A 23,216-nucleotide genomic window follows, 5' to 3' on the forward strand; every position below is an offset into this window, starting at 1 on the left:
GCCTGAAACGTTCCTTTAATGAACATCCCTATTGTAACTATAGTGACATAACATATCTAACATAGCCTGGTTCTTTATAGGATGCCAATCTAGATATGTACCCGTGTGTATTTTGTTTTTAGAATGTCCATATCTTGTCAGTGTGATTGATATGTTTTGTTGGCGTTTTTCATGGTGGGGGAGGGGGTGAGTTTTAGTATCTCTCTTAAGACTAGTTTGTTCTTACATCAGCTGGGGAGGAGCCTGCATCTCTGGCAGGGGGGTGATGACTGAGGGAGTCCTGGCTGCTAGGGTAGACGTTTCGCCTGGTGGGGGGTGGTGCTTGGCCTGGGGGGCTTGTCGGGCCAGTCCCTCCACCAGCCAATGGGCAGCTAGAGAAGTGCCGGCTATTCTAGGAAGTTAGGGACATGTGGAGGGGGTGGAGGGCAGCAGGCGGGTGACACGGTGACAGGGGGTGTGTGCGCTGTGATAGAGATACAGGATGTAACACACGTACAAGCAAACAAGATCAGACCTTTGGTCCAATTCCACCCTTAGCCCGGGCTCCTTGTTGCCCTGCCCCTCCTCTGGTCTCCCTACCCCTTGCCCCTCCCCTGGCTGTGTATTTGTGCACCCCTTCCTCTGTCACAGTCCGCAGAGTCCCTCTGACCGGCTCCTAGCTCTCTCCTGCCGCTGGCATGCCTTCCTTCTACCTGCGAGCTGTGGGGTGAGTGCTGAGGAGTGAGGGGCTGGAAGGGACAATGTTGGGGTACATGCTGTGGGGGGAGTGTTGGACCTCATGTTACTAGAGGGATACATGTTGGGGTGCATACTGCTAGGTTATGTTTTGGGGTGCAGATTGCTAGGGGTGAATGTTGGGGTGTATTCTGCTTGGGGTGTCTTTCGGAGTGCATGTTACAAGAAGGGTGAATGTTAGGGTGCACGTTGCTAGAAGGGTGATTTTTGGGTGCATGTTGCTAAAAAAAAAAAAAGCGAGTGTTGGGGTGCTGTGGTGGTATTAGGGTGCAAGCTGTGGGGAGAGTGAATGTTTGGGGTGCTGTGGTTGTATTAGGGTGCAAGCTGTGGGGAGGGTGAATGTTGGGGTGCTGTAGCTGTATTAGGGTGCAAGCTGCGGGGATGGTGAATGTTGGGGTGCTGTGGTTGTATTAGGGTGCAAACTGCGGGGAGGGTGAATGTTGGGGTGCTGTGGTTGTATTAAGGTGCAAGCTGCGGGGAGGGTGAATGTTGGGGTGCTGTAGCTGTATTAGGGTGCAAGCTGCGGGGATGGTGAATGTTGGGGTGCAAGCTGCGGGGAGGGTGAATGTTGGGGTGCTGTGGTTGTATTAGGGTGCAAGCTGCGGGTGAATGTTGAAGTGCTGTTGTTGTATTAGGGTGCAAGCTGGGGGGAAGGTGAATAATGGTGTGCATGCGGTCGCTTTCGAGCCTTTAATACAGGACTGATAGAGTAAACCATGTGTATTGTGCCAGAGCTGAGCAGTAAGGGAAGCATGTACTCTCAGTGTGACCTGAATAGCACTGAGTTACTGTCTGATTCACTGTGACCTACACACTGATGGAACACGCTGTGGAAAGTGTAGCAATGCCGCTTGTGGGTGGACAAAAGGACAGGCTGATACATGGCAAATGGCTCGTATAGCTGTAATATTAATAGGATTGCTGCTCTTACTAGGGTTGAGAGTTTAGGAACGGAACAGATAGAGATGAGTTTGTATCTCATGTAACCCATGATGTGTAGAGGTTATACGGACGGGCTCAGACAGTGCTCCACTGACTGCAGATTATCTTGGCAGGCTCATACAGTGCTGGTATTTTAGCTAGTGTAATATGGCATTATGACTATAGATCACCAGGAAGGGCTGAGATGGGGATGGCAGAGTTCCCTTCCCTCCTGATCAGCAGCTTTGCCACCCAATGCCCAGGAGCACTGAGGGAAAGTGAGCAGGGGTGCATCATTTTCTAAAACTGCACTTCCAATTAATTTAAATTTTCAAGGTATTTAGTGGCACTGTCATGTTTTGTTTATCTTTCCGTTTTTCTTTGCTAATGCCCCTAATGATTACATCCCCTCTCCCAATGAAACTTTGCTTAGAGGAAAACTACAGGCACCTAGACCTCTTCATCTCAATGAAGTGGCCCGTGTTGCCATGTCCTCCCTTCCAACCACCTTCCCCCCTTCCCCCCTTTTTTTTAACCCTGTAGTTATAAACATTGTCATTCTGCAGGACAACCACTAGAGGCGCTTCTGTGAAATAGTGAAATAAAACTCTGCTCTTCCTATCAAATGGATATACTGTGGAGACCAGAACTGCATGGGAAATGTAGTATCTCAATACAAGATATAATCTTTATGAAATACTCATATTGATGTGTTGGAATTTTACTGAAATTCAAACCCAGTCAAAAGATATACAGAGACAAAGTGGGACTATTTTGTCTCAGTATATGACACTGGGCAGAACCACAGCCGTCAAGAAGTGTCAATCACCCAGCCGTTGCCAGTGATGGCTGCAGGGAAATTAGCTTGTCTATGGAGGATCCCATCGGATACTCCGTAGCCCTCTCTGCTGTACTCTTGCGAATGTGCGAGACGACAGCACTGACATCGGCTCCTGGCAGCTGAAGCGCCAGGAACTGAAGAGAACAGACGAAAGAGAATGGTGGTCCCCTGCAGGGGACAAGTTCAGGTAAGTAGTACTCACCTTTGAGTGTCTTCCCCTTCCGGGCCACCAGACCCCTAGCGGCTACGTCACTGTCAGGAATCTTTGCAAACTATGCAAAGTCCCCTAGACGGTGACAGTGCCTCTTTATTGCAGATTGTGAGGCTCAGACAATGTTGTCTAGGTAATATAGTGATATCCTGGAGATGTATATTACTGAATAGGTACAAGTATAATTATAATTCATTGCCCAATATTCTTTTGGCTGCAGTATGTCTGCACAAGGCTTTTGTATTTTCTATACACTATATTTATCCATCAGGACTGGATAAAACAAGTATACAGACTTTTAAGGGGGAGGCATGAAAGAGAAAACATTTATTATGGATATCTATTTTTGACTCTGTTCTGTTTATATCCATCCCACTGTAGGTATGTATCATTGCCTAGAGATGAACATAATTCTTACTACGTGCTGTATATCCAGTGTTCGGGTTAAAGGTCACAGAGGTGGGGTAGTGGTGGAGGTGTAATTAGAAAGTTTAGCAAAACAAGATAAACTGGTGCAAATAATGAGACAGCACTGTGACCTGCATGTTACCAGGAGGAAACCTAGAGATTTTTTTTTCCACCTGACAAATACTGACTTGAAAATATAGGGTAGGTCCTGTACTATGTTCCTTGTAACCTTTTTCAAAACATGTTGAAAGTTCACTTCTGAAATTCACCACAATTGTATTCTATTTAAAATCAGATCTGTTTTCAAGTTACAGTTTAATCTAATGGATTTTCTTTTTGAAAGCGATTCATGGCACAGTGTCTGTTACCTATTGGTACTCCTCAATTTATCTTACAATTCGCTATAAGGGATTTTCATTAAACTCAGAATGTTCTCAAACTAAAGCAACACCCCAAGCACTTTAACCACTAAGCCCTATATCTCGAGTACCATTTTAGAATGGAGGTTCCCCGGGTGCCATTTTACTCTTCCTCTACAGCCTAAAGGAGAGTGGAAGCTGACACTCTCAGCTAATGAGCTAGCCCTGCACTGTTGGGCTTGGCTCATAGAATTGAAAGCCCCTAAACAGATGACTTTTGCATTAAAATAGAACTGTCACTTCCTATAATTCTTAATATTATATATAATTGTGCCTTTGTTTTCAACAGATATGGAGTGATATATATCGTGAAAATGAAAGTTAGCCATAAACACCTCTTTATCCTACAACTGGGTACCTCTGTCCTTGCTCCCTTGTTATGCCAACTAGGTACCTCTGTCCTTTCTCCCTTGTTATGCCAACTGGGTATCTCTGTTCTTGCTCCTTTGTCATGCCACTGGGTACCTCTGTCCTTTCTCCCTTGTTATGCCATTGGGTACCTCTGTTCTTGCTCTCTTGTTATGCCAACTGGGTACCTCTGTCCTTTCTCCCTTGTTATGCCAACTGGGTATCTCTGTCCTTGCTCCCTTGTTATGCCAACTAGGTACCTATGTCCTTTCTCCCTTGTTATGCCAACTGGGTATCTTTGTTCTTGCTCCTTTGTCATGCCACTGGGTACCTCTGTCCTTGCTCCCTTGTTATGCCAACTGGGTATGTCTGTCCTTTCTCCCTTGTTATGCCAACTGGGTACCTCTGTCCTTGCTCCCTTGTTATGCCAACTGGGTACCTCTGTCCTTGCTCCCTTGTTATGTCCAATGCGCCTGGCAGTCAGCATAGCTAAAGCATACAGAATGAAACAATGTTTCTAGTTCCCCTCATTTGCAATGCGTGCCCTGGCTATGCCTAAACGGAGCTGGGTTGTGTTGTCATTTAATGAATCTTTTGAAGGTAATTTGAAGGAAAACTGAGCATCACTTAAAAACATTAACAAAGTTTTTGGTGATTTTTTTCAATGGTGTAATTTGCAGAGAGATGTGACAGTTCCCCTTTAAGGGGCACAACAATGTAAGCCAGTTAACATTCTAAAGCTACCAGAAAGAAAAGTCCGTAAGGTTAAATAGCTATTTCATGTCCACAACACTGAAAATAGGGGACAGAAAAATATACAAAATTTGAGGTGGGGAATCTTCTTTAATTCCACAATTATTTGTTTAGTGAATAACCTTACCCTACGTATATATAAACCCAAAGATCTGGCACTCACAGCAATAGCTTATGATCCAATATTTTGCCCAGGTGCGTTCTCAGCAATAGAGGTATATACCAATGAAAGAATGCACTCTTGGAACTTTCGCAAAAAAAGGTGTATTACAAAATAATTATGATAGTTATGACATTATTTTATATAATTATTTTCTAATACACATTTTTTCACAAAAGTCCCAAGTCCCTTTCAAAGATAGATAGTACAATTCTGGATTACTTCTGGAACTATTTCTGGAGAGGCTTGGCCCTAATTTAGGGCTAATTAAAATAAATCAGTATTGTTATTCAATTCAAATGGCAGCACGTTTTGTAAATTCAGTCAGAATTTGAGTTTTCAAATTGTGAGAGTGATTCATTTAAAGTAAATTTGACATTTAGTAAACAATTCTTAAAGTGCCTAGTATCTAGGTTATCTGCATCAGTATGTGTGTTTGTCAGTTTGTCCACATATTTCTGTCTGTATATCCACCAATTAAATACTTTGAAGAATTGGGGGATCTAATTTGTGAGGGAGCAGAATGGTGGGCATGCCATGAATGTGCTCTTGCGATAGGATTAATGCCCTTTTGTGTAAGCAACGTGAGTACATTTTAGCGTAATGCTTGCCATGAATTTGGGGATATCAAAGGAAGTAAATAAGACGATGTGACAGAACACCATATTAAGACTGTCCTTTTGTATCTCAAACACCTGGAATTATGCACATTGAGCATAGAGTCTGGTTCTACTGCTTGAGTTGCATTATTATTATTAATTATAATGGGCCTTATAATGTGCTCATTGTTTGAAATGTATTCCATTTGTTTTCAAGAACACTTCATAGATTATTAACTGAGTATTTTAATTAAAGGAACACTATAGTCACCTAAATTACTTTAGCTAAATAAAGCAGTTTTAGTGTATAGATCATTCCCCTGCAATTTCACTGCTCAATTCACTGTCATTTAGGAGTTAAATCACTTTGTTTCTGTTTATGCAGCCCTAGCCGCACCTCCCCTGGCTATGATTGACAGAGCCTGCATGAAAAGAAAAACTGGTTTTACTTTCAAACAGATGTAATTTACCTTAATTGAACTTTAATCAGGGCTTTTGCAGGGTCTAGCAAACTATTAACATAGCAGGGGATAAGAAAATCTTAATTAAACAGAACTTGCAATAAAGAAAGCCTAAATAGGGCTCTCTTTACAGGAAGTGTTTATGGAAGGCTATGCAAGTCACATGCAGGGAGGTGTGACTAGGGTTCATAAACAAAGGGATTTAACGCCTAAATGGCAGAGGATTGAGCAGTGAGGCTGCAGGGGCATGTTCTATACACCAAAACTGCTTCATTAAGCTAAAGTTGTTCAGGGGACTATAGTGTCCCTTTAAACATTCAAACTAGAAAGCATTTTTGCATAGTTGCTAATTATTTCAGATGGATGAAATAACCTAGTGATTCTTTGCTACAAAACCATTTACGGCTGCATAAATGCATACCAAATGGATATAGTAAATATAACTCTCCGACTGTAAGCTCATATGAGCAGTGTCATTGTCACCTGTTATTCCTGTCTTATTTTGTCACTTTTCTTTGTATGAATCAGTTACATATTGAGCAGCACTGCAGAATATGTTTCTGCTTTATATATGAGTGTCTGGACTGAGAACGTTATAGATCTCTGTAAAACGATACATTGAGGAACAAATCTCTGAAAAGCTGGCCTGCAATCTTGACCCAAGTTCCATAAACAGCTTGTGTCAATGACATATTGCTCCAGGATAAATCCTAATTCCATAAACGTAGCTTCAAAATAAATTGGGGGGAAGTGCGATATTGGATCAACTCTTGAGGACTGGAGTAAAGTGAAGTAATCAACATGGTCATGTATGTCCTTCATAACAGGTAGTATCAGTATGGGCATGGGTAGACTTTATCTTTAAAGGAATGCATGTGGTCTGCAACATGAGTTATTCATGTTTGACATCAGGTAACTAAGAAAACGTTCCACACCTGTTTACCCCACCACCAGTAGCCTGTATCATAGACAAAAGGCAGGATTAAACTTGGAATATATACATTTTACATCATATTCTTACCATCCATCACACTAGCAACATCTTCAGTAGAATGTTTGGTGGTTGCACGCTCATTGTAGCCTCACATTCTCATATTCCTAGTTGGTAATAGTGGTACCCAGTATGGCTTTATACAGTAGTAGATGTTCCACATCAAGGTTCAGTGTCTTGAGTTCTAGATGCCCTTCAGTATATTACTGTCATGTGACAGCTACCTATTCTCCTCTGATATCACTTAATAGCAATTTTACCCACGTAAGTTCCATTTCCAGGATGTTTTTCCTTATCAGGTCATTCTATGTAAACTAAAGAGACTGGACTGAAACCCCCCCCCCCCCCAGAGAAGAACTGAAGACAGCCCACACACATCTAACTCACTATAAAGATTGTTCGAGCAATATCTTGCATCATTTAGATATAGAGTGATAGTCACATTCTTTCAGTTTAGTTTGTAGTAATGGACAAATAAAACTAATAATACATTGGCCATTGATTGTTTATGGAGTGTTTGGCTGTTAATGTGTGACAGTGATATACCGTTTTATTTTCATGAATCAGTTTACAACCACACTCCTTAGCAGGTTATTATATCTCCAATTAACCAGGCGATCATATGGTTATTAATCATTAACACAACAACAAAATGTCTGCTTCATTTACATAAATGTTGCACTGAATTTTTGCCAATTATGGCATGGTGAATAGTTCTGATAATACTGCTATCGCACTAATTACCTAATCTCATAGAAATCCATCTATGTGACATTATCAGAACTAGGTGATTCTAAACCACAAGAAATGTAAGAAATGAGCAGCAGGTAAGAATATTTTAATAGTCAGCAGACAGCTTGCATGACTGTCTATCAGCATGTCTTAGCTGTTGTGGTTAACACCTCAGTGGAATAATGTGGGGTGAGTCAAATTTTGCAATGGGTCACAGAGGACGAACTATGTCCTGCTACTTGAGACACTTGTTAAATGGAAAACACAGCAGGTGGAGAGCCTATTGTTGCACTACTGTTATTTTTTCAGATTAGCTAGATAAATAAAGAAAATGAAGATGAGAGGCCAGTGTCCGCCATTCCTGCCTATAGTATGTTTGTGTAAATCACTAGGAGGTTTGTGGTCTGAATGGAAGTTACTGTTGCTATTTTTATAATAATAATTGTGGTGCAAAGTTCAAGTCGCTTGTGTGTGTGTGCCTTGGCTTAATCTTCAGGCACAGTTTATGTGTGTATTTTGGAGTGTTCACTTTTTATCTATTTGTTTTAATTTATTTTACATACTAGTGTATTTGATGGCTTTTTAAAAAAAAAAAAAATTTTTTTTTAATGATTTCTCTTTGGCAGGCCCTGCTCACGAACGGTTAAAAGATGGGTGGAATCTCAAAGAGCAACATGCCGAAGGGCACATGCAAAGGCCCTGAGTGAGCAGATGGGACGTCTTCCACCTGCTGTCAGAGAATTTGTGGTGCGAGGAGCAGAGCTGTGTGACCCCCAAAACATCCACGTCTGTGATGGGTCTGCAGCAGAGAATGATACCATACTCACTGTACTGCAACAGGAGGGGATGATAAAGAAACTAAGCAAGTACAACAACTGGTAAGAACTTTCTGCCAGAAAACCATTACTGTTATAACTATCCGTGAACAATATGGTTTACGTCTGCTCATTGTTATAGTGCTCCATCATCAGTGACTCGTGGTCTCTTCAGCTCTGATCAAAACTCAAGGAGAGAAAGCAGCATAATATTCTGTGTAAGAATGCCCATATGGGATTAACTGTAGATCAGACTGAGAAATATGGATAAAAGGAATGAATAATGTCAAAGTAAGCTTTGTCATCAAAGCCAAGCTATGCCCAATGTAGAGAAAGCTTTAAATCCCACTTTACCAAACTGGATGTTCTTGCTTGACCTCTTGAGAAAAGAAAACAAAACAAAATGGAGAACATTGGTTTCTAATCTGGGAACCATACCTGTCAAGGAGCCATACCTATGGAGCATTGTACCACCACAGGCCCAATGGTGATATTGAAAGATATCCAGTACCTCTACAAGCCTTCTATGACTTTTAATTGTCACAATCCCTAAATGTATTCAGTCACTGCTTTAATTATTTTTCTGCTGTGACAGCTGGCTGGCTCGAACTGATCCAAAGGATGTAGCACGAGTTGAGAGTAAAACTGTGATTGTCACAGAGAAGCAGAGGGACACAGTGCCAATTCCTGCATCAGGTGTCAAAGGGCAACTTGGAAACTGGATGGCGCCACAAGAATTTGAAAGAGCAAAGAACGAGCGTTTTCCAGGATGTATGAAAGGTCTGAATACCCTCTGTACTGTTTTGCTAGATGCCCTCAGACTTTATCTTCTGCCAATTCCTTGTTTTGTTTTCTCTCATGGTTCTCCTTACAGATTTCATTCCTCTTGTTGTTGCCTATTTACAATCATAGAGACTTGAGACAATTTTGCTTGTCTCTTTATCGTCTTACTAGCGTTAATATTTCTCCTCTTTCATCAGGTCGGACTATGTATGTGCTTCCATTCAGTATGGGTCCTGTCGGATCTCCTCTGTCTAAGTATGGAGTGCAGCTTACAGACTCACCATATGTAGTTGCCAGCATGCGCATAATGACAAGGATGGGCACGCCGGTTCTAGAGGCTTTGGAAGGTGGAGACTTTGTGAAATGTTTACACTCTGTTGGACAACCCCTCCCTTTGAAAGGTATAGCCAACTTTAGTGGTAACTCTTTGCCATACTCACATCAGGGTTTGGCTGGATACATTTGCAGAAATATGAAAGTAAATAATTATTTTGTATTCATTTATGCAATATATGCTTTTGTAGCCCCATTGGTCAATGCATGGCCCTGTAATCCTGAGAAGACTCTTATTGCCCATGTTCCTGACAACCGTGAAATCATTTCGTTTGGCAGTGGATATGGAGGAAACTCTCTGCTTGGGAAAAAATGTTTTGCTTTGCGCATTGCTTCTCGCATAGCCAAGGATGAGGGATGGTTGGCTGAACATATGCTGGTGAGTCCAAAGTTAACAGCTTCCTTTAATACAGCTTTCTAATTCAAAGGATTATTTTTACTCTCCCTCTCCTGTATTCCAGATCTTGGGGATCACAAATCCTGCTGGTCGGAAACGATATATTGCAGCTGCCTTCCCAAGTGCATGCGGAAAAACTAACCTTGCAATGATGCGTCCGTCTTTACCTGGTTGGAAGGTCCAGTGTGTCGGCGATGATATCGCCTGGATGAAATTTGATAGTCAAGGTGTGAGGCAAATGATCTAGAGTAACTGGGGTTCTTAAAAACATGTTGTAAGGAAAAGAAAAATGTGGATGAAAGTGATGCTCACATATAGATTTGATTGAAGAAGAAAGGCTTGTAAAAGAGGTGATAATAGAGAACTCCTGTGTGTTTTTTTAAGAACATATATATTTCGTGTTCCATATTGAGAGAGGGTATGTAAAGGTTTGTGTGTAAACATTTTGTGTTTAGCAGATATTAATTTGCATAATTTATATAAGGGACTATGCTTCTCAGACATTGTGCAATACTTGAATCTGAGGAATTGATTAGTATTAGAGTTTTTTGGGTGGGAGGGTTTGTTTGAGGTTTTTATGTGCAGAGAGTGTGTGTTGGTATGCATATTAAGTGGTGGCATTACTTTTGGTACGGCAGAGTGTTTGAGTTTGGTGTGGATGGATGTAGTAGCAGGTGAAGTACTTTGTGGTGAAATTGTATGGTGATTTATATTATTTTACTCCACCGTAACATTTTCTCCTTATGATAGGGCGTCTCCGTGCTATTAACCCAGAAAATGGATTTTTTGGGGTGGCCCCTGGGACGTCAGCAAAGACAAACCCTAATGCTCTGAGCACAGCTGAAAGCAACACCATTTTTACAAATGTGGCTGAGACCAGCGATGGCGGAGTTTATTGGGAAGGGCTGGATCAACCACTGCCACCAGGAGTAACTGTCACTTCCTGGCTGGGAAAGCAATGGAAACCAGGTAAGAAATTATTTTAACCATGTCAGAAAGGGCTATATACCTACATTTGGTACTTAAAACAATGAATTAAATGGCATGATCTGTGTCCTTTCCCTCTGTAAAGTTTACACTGCATAGTTTCATGGGAAACAGACACGTGTTTCTGAATATAGCAATTTGTGCTTAAAACCCAGAAACAGATAAGACATTTATGGTTTTGTTTACGCTAAATGTCTATTTTTAATGGTTGATTTTTAAGAGTACATAGCATAATTATTCATTTTACAAAGTTATTTTCAAACAAACAGACCTGTTTTGGGTTGTGGTATTTTTCTTTCTTTTTTGTTTGTGTGGGTTCTCATGTTAATTGTAGAGGACCATTCCCTTTTGTGCAGGTGACAAAGAACCCAGTGCTCACCCCAATTCTCGTTTTTGCGCTCCTGCTGCTCAGTGCCCAATTATGGATGAAGACTGGGAGTCACCTGAAGGTGTCCCTATAGATGCTATCATATTCGGTGGACGAAGACCAGAGGGTGAGACAAAGCATAATGCATTACACCTGATTTACTGCACATTCTGTTAGTTTACATCTACAAATCACAGCAATATGATATTCAAAATTCCCTTATTAGAGCCCACTGTCATCTTCTGGTTTCCTTAATTGTTGCATCTGACTACTTGAGCCAACAGTTCCCCTCCTTCCCACACATAAAGCTTCAGATAACAATTGCCCTTTTACCCATTCCCCTACTTATCCCCACCATATATTCCCATCTGCCTCTATTAGGAACCATTTGGTCAAATGCACTGCAAACTCAAATAAAAAGAGTGAGGGAAGTCGGGTAGTTGTGAGCTCACAAGTTGAATTAAATGCAGTAGAACGGAGAAACATGAACTCAGTAAACCTCCAACAAATATAATCAAGAAAGAAATTGGGCTATTCCTAAGACTGTCTTTTGCCATCTAATGCATGATACACACAGCAGTTCTTGCAATATGGGTGGGGAGAATACAGGGGGCAATGGATTTTGCGTGGAACCATAACCATTTCAAATAATTCTAGATGATATGGTGCTTACTGTCCTTTATAAGATCTGCCAATGGCAACATGATATAGAAGGGAACTTACAGACCCGAAAATAACAATTGCTATTTCAGGACTATAGCAAAGTGATCACTGTTCACCTCGTTTGCTCAGTAACATTAAATAAAATATAGATTACTCACCTCGTTTTCTGCACCCATGTTATAGAAAAGCAATGGATTTGAATTAGGCATGCACTGCCAAACTCCACACTCCTACAATCAAATGCTGCTATGAGTAGCACTTAAACTCTAGTGGCTGTCAGGATAATCATTAGAGGTTTATTTAACTCTGCAATATAAACAGCACAATTTCCACAAACCGGCAGTGTTTTACATGGCAGGTTTAAAATGACAGGATCACTTCACCCAGACCACTTCATTGAGATGAAATAGTTTGGGTGACTTTATTTATTTTTGCGATCTTTCAAGAGGAGCTCTTCTTTAAACCTCATATTGGTAAGAGTGAACCTGGGAGTTGGTGGAACATGGTCCAAAACCTTCAAATTATCAGTGTGATTATTCTTTAGAAAAGTTAAGTTCATGGTAACTAGGAAGTATAAGTCTCTATGAGCCCACTGTGCTATGTTTCCATGACTTAAGCTGTTGAAAATGGTCAAAGTCCATAAAGGTACCTGCTTTGTGCATAGTGAATTTGCTAGAGTTTTGTTTGTGAACAATAGCAGACTACAATTATGCTGTTTTCAACTTTGCACCATAACTTGGGTTAACATGTGAGTCCTAGGAGTCTTCACATGCAGTAACATCCAGTAGAAATGCCCAGCAATCAATGGATATAATTATATAAATAAAAGCTGCTTACAATGTATGTTTTACATATGCTGCAGGAGTGCCTTTAGTCTATCAGAGCTACAACTGGAACCACGGAGTGTTTGTTGGAGCTTCCATGAGGTCAGAGGCCACAGCAGCAGCAGAGCACAAAGGTGAGCCATAAACATCTAGATTTATCAATGTTTCTCTTTTCTCCACATTGGTTTGTTAAATCTCTGTAGATTGTATTTCCACTGTCTTTAAAACCTTCTGTCCTCCTTTAATTCTTTTTGGGATTTGTTATTAAATGGAAATTAAACAACTCCTCCTTCCACTGCTTCGTAGTTGATATTTATTTTTATTTCCCCTGCTGCTTAGCATCCTGATTTGTTCTCTCTTTTCAGGTAAAGTCATCATGCATGATCCGTTTGCAATGAGACCATTCTTTGGCTATAATTTTGGTCATTACCTCTCTCATTGGTTGAGCCTACAGCACAGACAAGGAGTACAACTTCCTAAAATCTTCCATGTCAACTGGTTCCGAAAAGATAATAATGGCCAATTCTTGTGGCCAGGTTTTGGAGAGAATGCTCGAGTGCTCGACTGGATCTTCCGCAGAGTGGAAGGAGAGGAGAGTGCCCTTCAAACTCCCATTGGGTATCTTCCTGCAGAGGGGGCTCTGAACTTACAGGGTTTAGGTGGAGTTGATACAGAACAACTGTTTTCACTCCCCAAAGGATTCTGGGAGAAGGAAGTGCAGGAGGTGGGTCGTTATCTGTCTGAGCAAGTGACTGATGACCTGCCGCCACAAATCATGCAAGAGCTACAGGGGCTGGAAGATAGAGTTAGCCATATGTGAGGGTGTTCACTAGTTAAAGGGAAGAGCAATGGGATAACTGCTTTTGACTTCAGAGGGTACAAGTGCCTGGTTATGAATTGGACACCGTTGTTCCTTTCTTCCTGTCTCACGTCACAAGTGGGATCGTTAGTGCCTTATTTCACTCAATAAATAATGTTCTGGGGTCCAGGGCATAGTTTGTAAATAAAGAAAATGGGGATCCATTATCAGAACCACTTTTTATTCAGTGTAGTGGGCAGGCCTTCCACTCACCAGTAAACATTGTGGGACCTTTATCACTGAATTGGAATACAGGGCAATCTGTAACACATTCACCATTTATTCTTACCTAAACGGCATTACATTATTAATTCTGCAGGTTTTAACAATGCACATTGGTTCTTAACACTATTTGGCTGCTTGCCTTCAAGCACGGAATATATCTCAAACTGCAGACAGTACTGTTTCACGATCAACTGCGCGTTAAAAGCCATTGGAGGCACAAACTTGAGCTTGGGGATATTTGATTAATACTGTAAGGGTTTCACTAAAGTAGGGAGGGTGGAGAACTGATAAAGTGCTTAGAAATTAAAGGACAAAGCAGCTGAATTGTAAAAATTTAGGTTTTGTTCAGTCTTAAAACTTGTGGTTCTTCACACTTGCTAGTTTTGTGCATGACCCCATGTGTCTTAAAGTAACCAAAGAACAGCCGGTCCCTCTGACATTTATTTAGAGGGGAGGTGACCTCAGGAATTTTTATTTTTTTCTTTTGTCTTTTTTATATGCAAATAAACTGCTTTCTTTTTGTGTTTCTTTTATTAATGGCACATGTGTCGAATTGTTTGTACTTTTGGGTCGGGTTTGTGTGTAGAGTGGCGATTGTGTCCATCGCCAGTACTATATAATTTAAAAATGCCTTACAAAGCAGTCTTTGAAATGGAAGTTCCAAAAGGTTGTCCACTCAACTTGTAATAAAACTGATCCTCTTGTGATGACCATTTATATAAAAACAGTTGCTTGACTAAGGAGCAACAAAAAATGTAGTTTTTAATGTACTTTTAAGTGTACCTGTCATGGGTACTTTTGGTTGCGTTCAACTAAAATACTGTGTATGCAATAGAAGCATTGTTTCTTTCCTCCCAGCATCCCTCTCTCCTAAACTGGTATGCTGCCAATATTTACATGTGGGCTGTGCAAACACCATTAAAAGAAAAGCAAAACACAGACAGGTGGACAAGAAAATGGTCTCTTGTTATATAGCCTGGTGGGAGATGAATGAAGTGCAATCAGACATATTTGAAAAATAAATGTGCTGGTGATGAAGACAGTACATCGGCATCATAAGACTATCTGTGACCTTCTTTGGAAAATGTTCTTTTGCTTATCAAATAGAGGAAATCTGGTAGAAGGTGCGATGAAGGAAAACGGACAGCTACCCACAAATTAATCATCATGACAGCTTTGGATGGATGAAACGAGGTAAGTAAGGTAATAAAAACACTGGAAATATTTGTAAAATGTAAAATTCAAAGTCTTATTTATGAATTGATTGGTGGGGAGTGCAGGGCTAAACCAATCTCTGTATGCTGGGGAGAGCCCTCTTTATTTATTTTTATCAAACCACTGAAAAATGATTTTGCAAAAATAAAAAAATATATTTATCTATGGAATGGCGCCCATAGTTTCTTTACACCACAATCACTACATTCCTTTCTCTTGAACATGAGTCAGCTGACAAATCATCTTACATCAGTGTTTAGATAGCTGTGCCGGCTATCTAAACCTTATCTGTAGTACGAGCAGATGATCGGTGTGTAAAACACAGCCTGGTGTATTGCTTCTCTGTAAATAATCTGAATTATAAATAGGCGTTATTAAAGAGATGATCTCTTCACTTATTTGAAGTGGTTATGGTGCCTGGAGTTTATATGTGCAGTGTTTTCATGTGAGTTTAACCGCTTAGTTGCCAGCTAGACAAGAGGTCCAGGCTGGCTAATGGCAATTCTGTGCAAATATATTTTTTCTGTGCTGTGTGCCATTCATTGGCTGAGAGCTGTCAGCTGACACTCTCTCAGCCAATGAATGGCAAATGCAAATCAGCTTCACTAAGGAGGATAAGAGCCTAGGAGCCGGTAATCTATTAAGAGGTCAGAGGATCCTGACAGCAGTAGAGTGTTTGATGCTTCAAAGGTGAAGTCCTTTTTTTTTTTTTAATTCTTTATTTTTCTGTGCAAATGATTAACAGATATGTGTAACGTGCCACAACAGCACACATACGCTTTACATCAAAGACATTATCATGCCATATGGAAGTTGCACATTTTTCTTTTTTATAACAGGCATGGCTGACTAGTATAAGTCATGAGGTATAGAAACATAGATGGTTAATATATTACGCTTAGTTGACTGACAGTATATTAAGTGGTTGTAAGAGTCAGCAGGTTATACAAGCTTAGACCAAAAGGTGTTTTGACATGAGTATTTGTATGATTAGACAATCTCTCTAAGTTGGTAAAGAAGATGTGCTTAATTGCTATAATGGGTATCTCAAAGATTGGCTGACAGAGGGTTGCTTATGCATTTTCAAAAACAGACAAGCTTGCGGTGTTATGGTGACTATAGAAAGCTTTGAAAAAACACAATATGCATGACTTTGGTGTTAACTGCACGTTTTCTAAATCAGTGCATGTCATGAGGGGTGTCCAGCATATAAATGTAGACCACAAAAACAAAACTAATCAAGACCCAAAAACAATAAAACATGTGAGCTGGATACTCGTTGATTGTGGGAGTCAAAGTCCCGAACTGCAAGTTGGTACAGCGTCCCAGAAGGTCGTGGGTTATTGAGGCATGGCCACAGCTCTATATTTCTTCTGGGTTCCACGATCTGTCCAGCTTGGGAGTAGTTTGCCAATCCATGGTACTCACGTTTAATGGGTTAGTGTCCGTCTCAGTTTGGTTTGTGGGGCGGCTGAGAGGTGGTCTCGTTAGTATCGCCCTGCTGCCTACGGTGGGACGCTGTCTTGGGCTCCCATGCTTTATAGTGGGCTGTAGGGCGTTCACTGGGCCGGTATCCCCTTCTTTGTCACTGATGTGTTGGCAGGCTCAAGAATTGGCAATGTCCGTTCACGCGGCGCCTGCTGTTGGTGCGGTGTAAGCCTCTGTGTTCGCCGCCATCCATTTTGGGGCCTTCCTCGCTGCACCGGGCCATTGCTGAGAGGTGAGTGTTTGGCCGTTTGTTGTGGGGACCCTTGATGCGTCGGATGCTTTGGGATTAAATTCCTGTTGGCTCTCTGCCCAGGTTCAGTTCCCTCAGCCAAACCGGGCCGGGTGGCGTGCGGCTGCCATCTTGCGGCCCTCCTGAGGGGCGCTGCCTGGTGGATATTGCGTGCCAGGACAGTCGCCCAGGCTCAGCCCGGTGTGAAGATGAGCACCCTTACCCTTGGAGACCGGGATGACCTCCCGATCCAGAGGGGGGGGAGCGAGACGCCAGCGGGAGACCCGGGAGAGCGGCCATCTCGTCCCGGCTCAAGCTCCAGCGAGCTCCGGGTCTTTGTCGGGTTTCTGTCGGTGCTTGGGTGGTATCCTCGTGTACCCCAACGGCTGGTGGTCAGTGTGGTGACCGTCCTGGGTCTTTCGTCGTAGTTGGCCTCCAGCTAGCTCCGATTTCGGATCCTGGAGCGGGAGCTCAGACAGAGCACGTCTGATCCGGCCTGCGGTCAGACCCCGCCCCCAGGTGAAGTCCTTTTTGACACAGTCTGTGTGTTTTTGTTGTTGTTGGTTTTTAATGTTTTAAAACAAGTTAACACATTTGTTTTTAGATAAAACAGCACTGGATTGGATACTTTACTGTTGCTGTGCATTGCTACCTACAGCAGTGAAGAGACATTTGTTAAGTCCTGCAGGACTAATGCTACATTGTTTCCACCAACATTATGACTGAAAAGAGCACAAATCATTCTCTTCCATTTATTCCAGGGTACTCCTGGTCCCATGATCACTACTGCAGGTTTTAAAGGACCACACCCATAACCTTTTAAAGGACCACGCTACACCCAAAAAGTGGTCCTTTATTGGTGAGGGGTATCTCATTATAATGACAGTTTATAAAACCACTGATTTAGAGAAATTGGCACTTTTTAAACTAATTAAACACCTCTGGTTGTCAAACAGCCAGTGATGTTGCTTGCTCTACTTCCCTCCTGCATACCTGATTGCCAAACCTCAGAACAGAATGCTGTGAGTGCATGCATTTACACAGTACCAGAGCTTATGCTTGGCTTTTTACCTATGAAGAGACTCTCCTAAGGAAAAGGAGGAGGGCTTGCAAAGGCTGCAGTTCACACACCACATGTATGCATGCATGTATTCATTGGGATATCTATTATTTTAATTTTATTATTTATATAGCGTCATCAGATTCCATAGCGCTGTACAAGGGGTGGACTAACAGACATTTAATTGTAACCAGACAACTTGACGCACAGGAACAGAGAGGCGGAGGGTCCTGCTCAATGAGCTTACATTAGAGGGAGTGGGGTATAGTGACACAAAGGGTAAAAGTAGGGGTACGAAGTAGGTTGTTAGAAAAGTATTCGCTGAGGGCTTAATAGGTGAATTTTGACAGTTGCAGGAGAGGAGTCATGGAGGGTGGGGGATTAAAACCTGCTAACAGTTTAATTGATATACTTTCCTGAAGAAATGAGTTTCCAATGATTTTTTGAATGAGTGGAGACTGGGTAAAATTCTTACGGAAAAGGGAAGGAAGTTCCACAGAAGAGGTGCAGCCCTGGAAAAGTCTTGGAGGCGAGCGTTAGAGGTGGGAGTACGGACAGAGGATATATGTAGGTCTTTGGCAGAGCCAAAGGTAGGGGCCTTGACGGGACATACTTGTGTATTAGGGAGGATAGGTAGGTTGGAGCAGCATTATGTAGGCACCAGAATTTTAAATTAAGCCCTATATCTAACTCTCAATGCAGAGACTGACAGAGCGGGGAAGCGTGGGAGGTGCGAGCGGGCAGGAAAATGAGCCATGCCGCCGCATTCATTATAGATTGCAATGGTGCAATCTGGGAACACGTAAGACCACTGAGAAGAGTATTGCAGTAGTCCAGGCGAGAGAGGACAAGAGCATGGACCAGCACCTTAGCCGCATCCAGCGTTAAATAGGGGCTGATGCGCGCTATGTTTTTTAGATGGAAGCGACAGGATTTGGCTATTGATTGGACATGAGGGGTGAAGGAGAGGTTGGAGTCAAAAAGAACACCCAGGCAGCGAGCCTTTGAGGTAGAGGTGATGGTAGCTCTGTTGACTTGGAGGGAGACAGACACAGGAGTAGTAACACTTGTGGGAGGAAAGATCAGAAGTTCTGTTTTGGACAGGTTGAGTTTAACCCCTTAATGCCGTTACGGCGTTCTATGCCGCCCCCATTATAATGGGATTTAAAGCCGTTGCGGCGGCATAGAATGCCGTAACGGCTTATGCCCCCAGGAGCCAGGATTTACTCACTTCTGCCGCGATCCTCTTCGGGAGGACTGCCTGACAGCCGAAGCAGCTCTCCCCCGGCAAATCAGGCCTCCGGGGGCCATGTGATCGCTCTCAAAGAGCGATCACATGGCCCCCTATAGCTGGCTGTGGATCTGCCAGCAGGGGGACTGTCTGTCATGTCAGACAGTCCCCCTGCTGGTGGGTAGTGTAAAAAAAATGATTAAACATGTTTTAAAATAAATTATAAATAAATAAATGTATTTATATATAAATATAAAATATATATATATAATATATAGGTTCTTGTTGAAGTGCACTCACAGGACTCAATAATATTTCTAATCGTGCTGTTTATTCAAGCATCAAGTAATACAAAGAAGTGTCGACGTTTCAGTCCTTGCCGGACTTTTTTCAAGACCTTGAAAAAAGTCCGGCAAGGACTGAAACGTCGACACTTCTTTGTGTTACTTGATGCTTGAATAAACAGCACGATTAGAAATATTATTGAGTCCTGTGAATGCACTTCAACAAGAACCTATATATACTTATGGTCGAAGTTTGCACCAAGGCATTAACAAGACCAGGAGCAGTGAGTGTGGGACACGTGGAAAGATATATAGAATATATATACATCTTATATATATGTAACGTCATACGTAGTGTATTTTAATGTTAATATAAGTATATATATTAGTATTAAAATACACTTAGAATGATGTTACATATATATAAGATATATATATATAATACATCTATATATATTTTATATTTATATATACAGATATAATAACAATAATAAATAAATAATAAAATAAATAAAATATATATTTTTTAAAATTAAAATAAATTATATATACATATGTAATTTCATTCTAACTGTATTTTGTTATTAATATATATATATATTGGTAACAAAATACACTTAGAATGACATTCTATATATATCTATAAAATACATATAACCGCAAATATATATATACACATAAATATATATAATTACATAAATAACTACATAAGTGTCAGTGGCGTACACACAACCCATGGGGCCCCGGTGCGAAAACTGATCTGTGGGCCCCCCCCCCGCGCTTACTCTGCGCGGGCTGGGGCCGCAACACATGGCGGGCGGGCACCTGGTCGCAGGGCTGCGACCCGTGCGACCGCGGTATGTACGCCAGTGCATGCATAAACACATACACTTAAAGGACCACAACAGACACCCAGATCAAATCAGCTCAATGAAGTGGTCTGGGTGCCAGGTCTCTCTAGTTTTAACCCTGCAGCTGAAAACATAGTAACAGACACACACACTAACACTAACACACTCTAAAACTAACACACTCACTAACACAATCACTCACACTAACACACTCACTAACACACTCACTAACACACACTCACTAACACACACTCACTAACACACACTCACTAACACACACTCACTAACACACACTCACTAACACACACTCACTAACACACACTCACTCACTCACACTCACTCACTAACACACACACACACAAACTAACACAAACTAACACTAACACACTCACTAACACACACTAACACACACTAACACACACACTAACACACTCACTAACACACTCACTAACACACTCACTAACACACTCACTAACACACTCACTAACACACTCACTAACACACTCACTAACACACTCACTAACACACTCACTAACACACTCACTAACACACTCACTAACACAATCACTCACACTAACACACTCACTCACACACTCACTCACACTAACACACTCACACTAACACACTCACACTAACACACTATCTCACTAACACACACACACACTAACACAAAGTAACACTAACACACTCACTAACACTAACACACTCACATTAACACACTCACTAGCACACACACTCACTCACTCACTAACACTCACACACTCACTAACACACTCACATTAACACACTCACTAACACTAACACACTCACTAACACTAACACACTCACTAACACTAACACACTCACTAACACTAACACACTCACATTAACACACTCACTCACACTCTCACTAACACACTCACACACTCACTAACACTAACACACTCACTAACACTAACACACTCACATTAACACACTCACTAACACTCTCACTAACACTCTCACTAACACTCTCACTAACACACTCACTCACTACCACTCTCACTAACACACTCACTAACACACTCACTAACACACTCACTAACACACTCACTAACACACTCACTAACACACTCACTAACACACTCACTAACACTAACACACTCACTAACACTAACACACTCACTAACACTAACACACTCACTAACACTAACACACTCACTAACACACACTCACACACACGTTTTTTCTGGGTTTTTTTTTTAATTTAATCCCCCCAGCCTCCTTACCTGTGTGAGAGCTGGGGGGATTCCCTGGGGTCCAGTGGTGTTGCTGGTCCTGCTGTTACCCGGCTGGCGGGCGCGCGAGGGAGCACCCTCTTCAGCTCCCTCGTGCGCCGCGTACTGATACTGGAGCCGGAAGATGACGTCATCTTCCGGCTCCGGTTTCAGTGCGGTGCGCGAGGGAGCTGAAGAGGGAGCACTCAGGGGACAGCGCTCCCTCGCGCGCACGCCAGCCGGGTGACAGCAGGGCCAGCCTCGGGGGGCCCGGAGGTGGCCGGCTCCTGGGCCCCCCAGCAGAATAGGCTGGCCCTGTGGGTACATACCGGGTCGCAGTGGTGGCCGGGCCCCCTGGTGGGCCGGGCCCGGTCGCAGCCGCGACCCCTGCGACCCTGGTATGTACGCCACTGATAAGTGTACACATAGTCTTTAAATACATATATATGTATATATATTAAAATTCTACGTGCATATTTAAGTAATCTTTTAACATAATTATGTGATTTAATTAATTAAAATTTGATTGACATGCCTGACAACCCAGGCAGAAAGTGCAGATAATTTGAATTGCAAGCACTCTATTTAACCCTGTAACTTTCCAAGACACCATAAAACCAGTACATGGGGGGTACTGTTTTACTCAGGAGACTTTGCTGAACACAACCATTAGTGTGTAACAATGTTTTTATGGTGATTTGGAAAGTTAGAGAGTCAAATATAAGGCTTGCATTTCATTTTTTCACATTGAAATTTGCCAGATTGGTTATGTTGCCTTTTGAGACAGTATGGTAGCCCAGGAATAAGAATTACCCCCATGATGGCATACCATTTGCAAAAGTAGATAACCCAAGGTATTGCAAATCCAGTCATTTTAGTAGCCACTTAGTCACAAACACTGACCAAATATTTGTTTTGTTTTTTGCTTTTTTCACACAAAAACAAATATGAATGCTAACTTTGGCCAGTGTTTGTGACTAAGTGGCTAGTACAAAAGACTGGACATACCCCACTTGCAATACCTTGGGTTGTCTACTTTTGCAAATGGTATGCAATCATGGGGGTAAATCTAATTCCTGGGCTACCACACGGTCTCAAAGGTAACATGACTAATTTAGCAAATTTCATTGTGAAAAACCTGAAAAATTGAATGTGCTCTATTTAACCCTGTAACTTTCCAAAACACCGTAAAAACTGAATCCAAATATGTGCTCTTTTTGCAGTAAAAGCTAAAATGGGAGGCGGAACTACAAATTTAAAAAAAGAAATTAAATTTCACAGTTTTTTTTTAATTTTATTTATAATAAATTATGTTTCATATATGAATAGTTCATGTGAAATTAAAGCCCTGTTTCTCCTGAACAAAATGATATATAATAAGTGTGGGTGCACTTAATATGAAAGAGGTGAATTACGGTTGAACAGACATAGCGCAAATTCCAGTTTTTGTTTACATTTTGTTTTGATCAGAACGTGTACTATTGACTCCGTCCTGAAGGGGTTAAGGAAGTCAGCAGCCATCCATTTGGAAATTGAAGAGAGGTAGTCAGAGACACGAGTCAAGATGGGTGGAGAGAGATCAGGAGAGGACAGGTAGATTTGCGTGTCATCAGCATAGAAATGATAATGGAAGCCAAACGAGTGGACTACTTTATTGCACATTTGAGTAGTGGAGTGTCTCTTTGACTAATGATCTGTGATATAGAAAGGAACGTTAAAACCTTTAATATTTTTTCTAATTAATTTTAGACTAAGGTTTGTGAGTTGGCTCTTAGATCACCACAAGAATTG

General features: G+C 41.7%; 1 protein-coding gene across 1 annotated transcript; it reads left to right on the plus strand.

The window, feature by feature from the left end:
- The first annotated feature begins 490 nt into the window (after positions 1-490).
- PCK2 (phosphoenolpyruvate carboxykinase 2, mitochondrial) lies at positions 491-14,372 on the plus strand. Its single transcript, XM_063454905.1, has 10 exons — positions 491-706; positions 8,206-8,457; positions 8,990-9,174; positions 9,375-9,578; positions 9,702-9,889; positions 9,972-10,134; positions 10,658-10,876; positions 11,251-11,388; positions 12,787-12,882; positions 13,114-14,372. The coding sequence occupies exons 1-10, from the start codon at positions 678-680 to the stop codon at positions 13,566-13,568; spliced, it is 1,929 nt and encodes a 642-aa protein (XP_063310975.1). The 5' UTR covers positions 491-677; the 3' UTR covers positions 13,569-14,372.
- The last annotated feature ends 8,844 nt before the right edge of the window (positions 14,373-23,216 follow it).

This window comes from Pelobates fuscus, chromosome 5, assembly GCF_036172605.1.
Source record: "Pelobates fuscus isolate aPelFus1 chromosome 5, aPelFus1.pri, whole genome shotgun sequence".
In the NCBI taxonomy this organism is placed as follows: domain Eukaryota; kingdom Metazoa; phylum Chordata; class Amphibia; order Anura; family Pelobatidae; genus Pelobates; species Pelobates fuscus.

Bases quoted from the DNA above. Each gene is read 5' to 3' on its own strand.
- PCK2 (XM_063454905.1), top strand. From the start codon at position 678: ATGCCTTCCTTCTACCTGCGAGCTGTGGG. The intron at 9,175-9,374 runs GTCTGAATACCC...CTCTTTCATCAG, and splicing joins TTTTCCAGGATGTATGAAAG to GTCGGACTATGTATGTGCTT. The intron at 12,883-13,113 runs GTGAGCCATAAA...CTCTCTTTTCAG, and splicing joins AGCAGCAGCAGAGCACAAAG to GTAAAGTCATCATGCATGAT.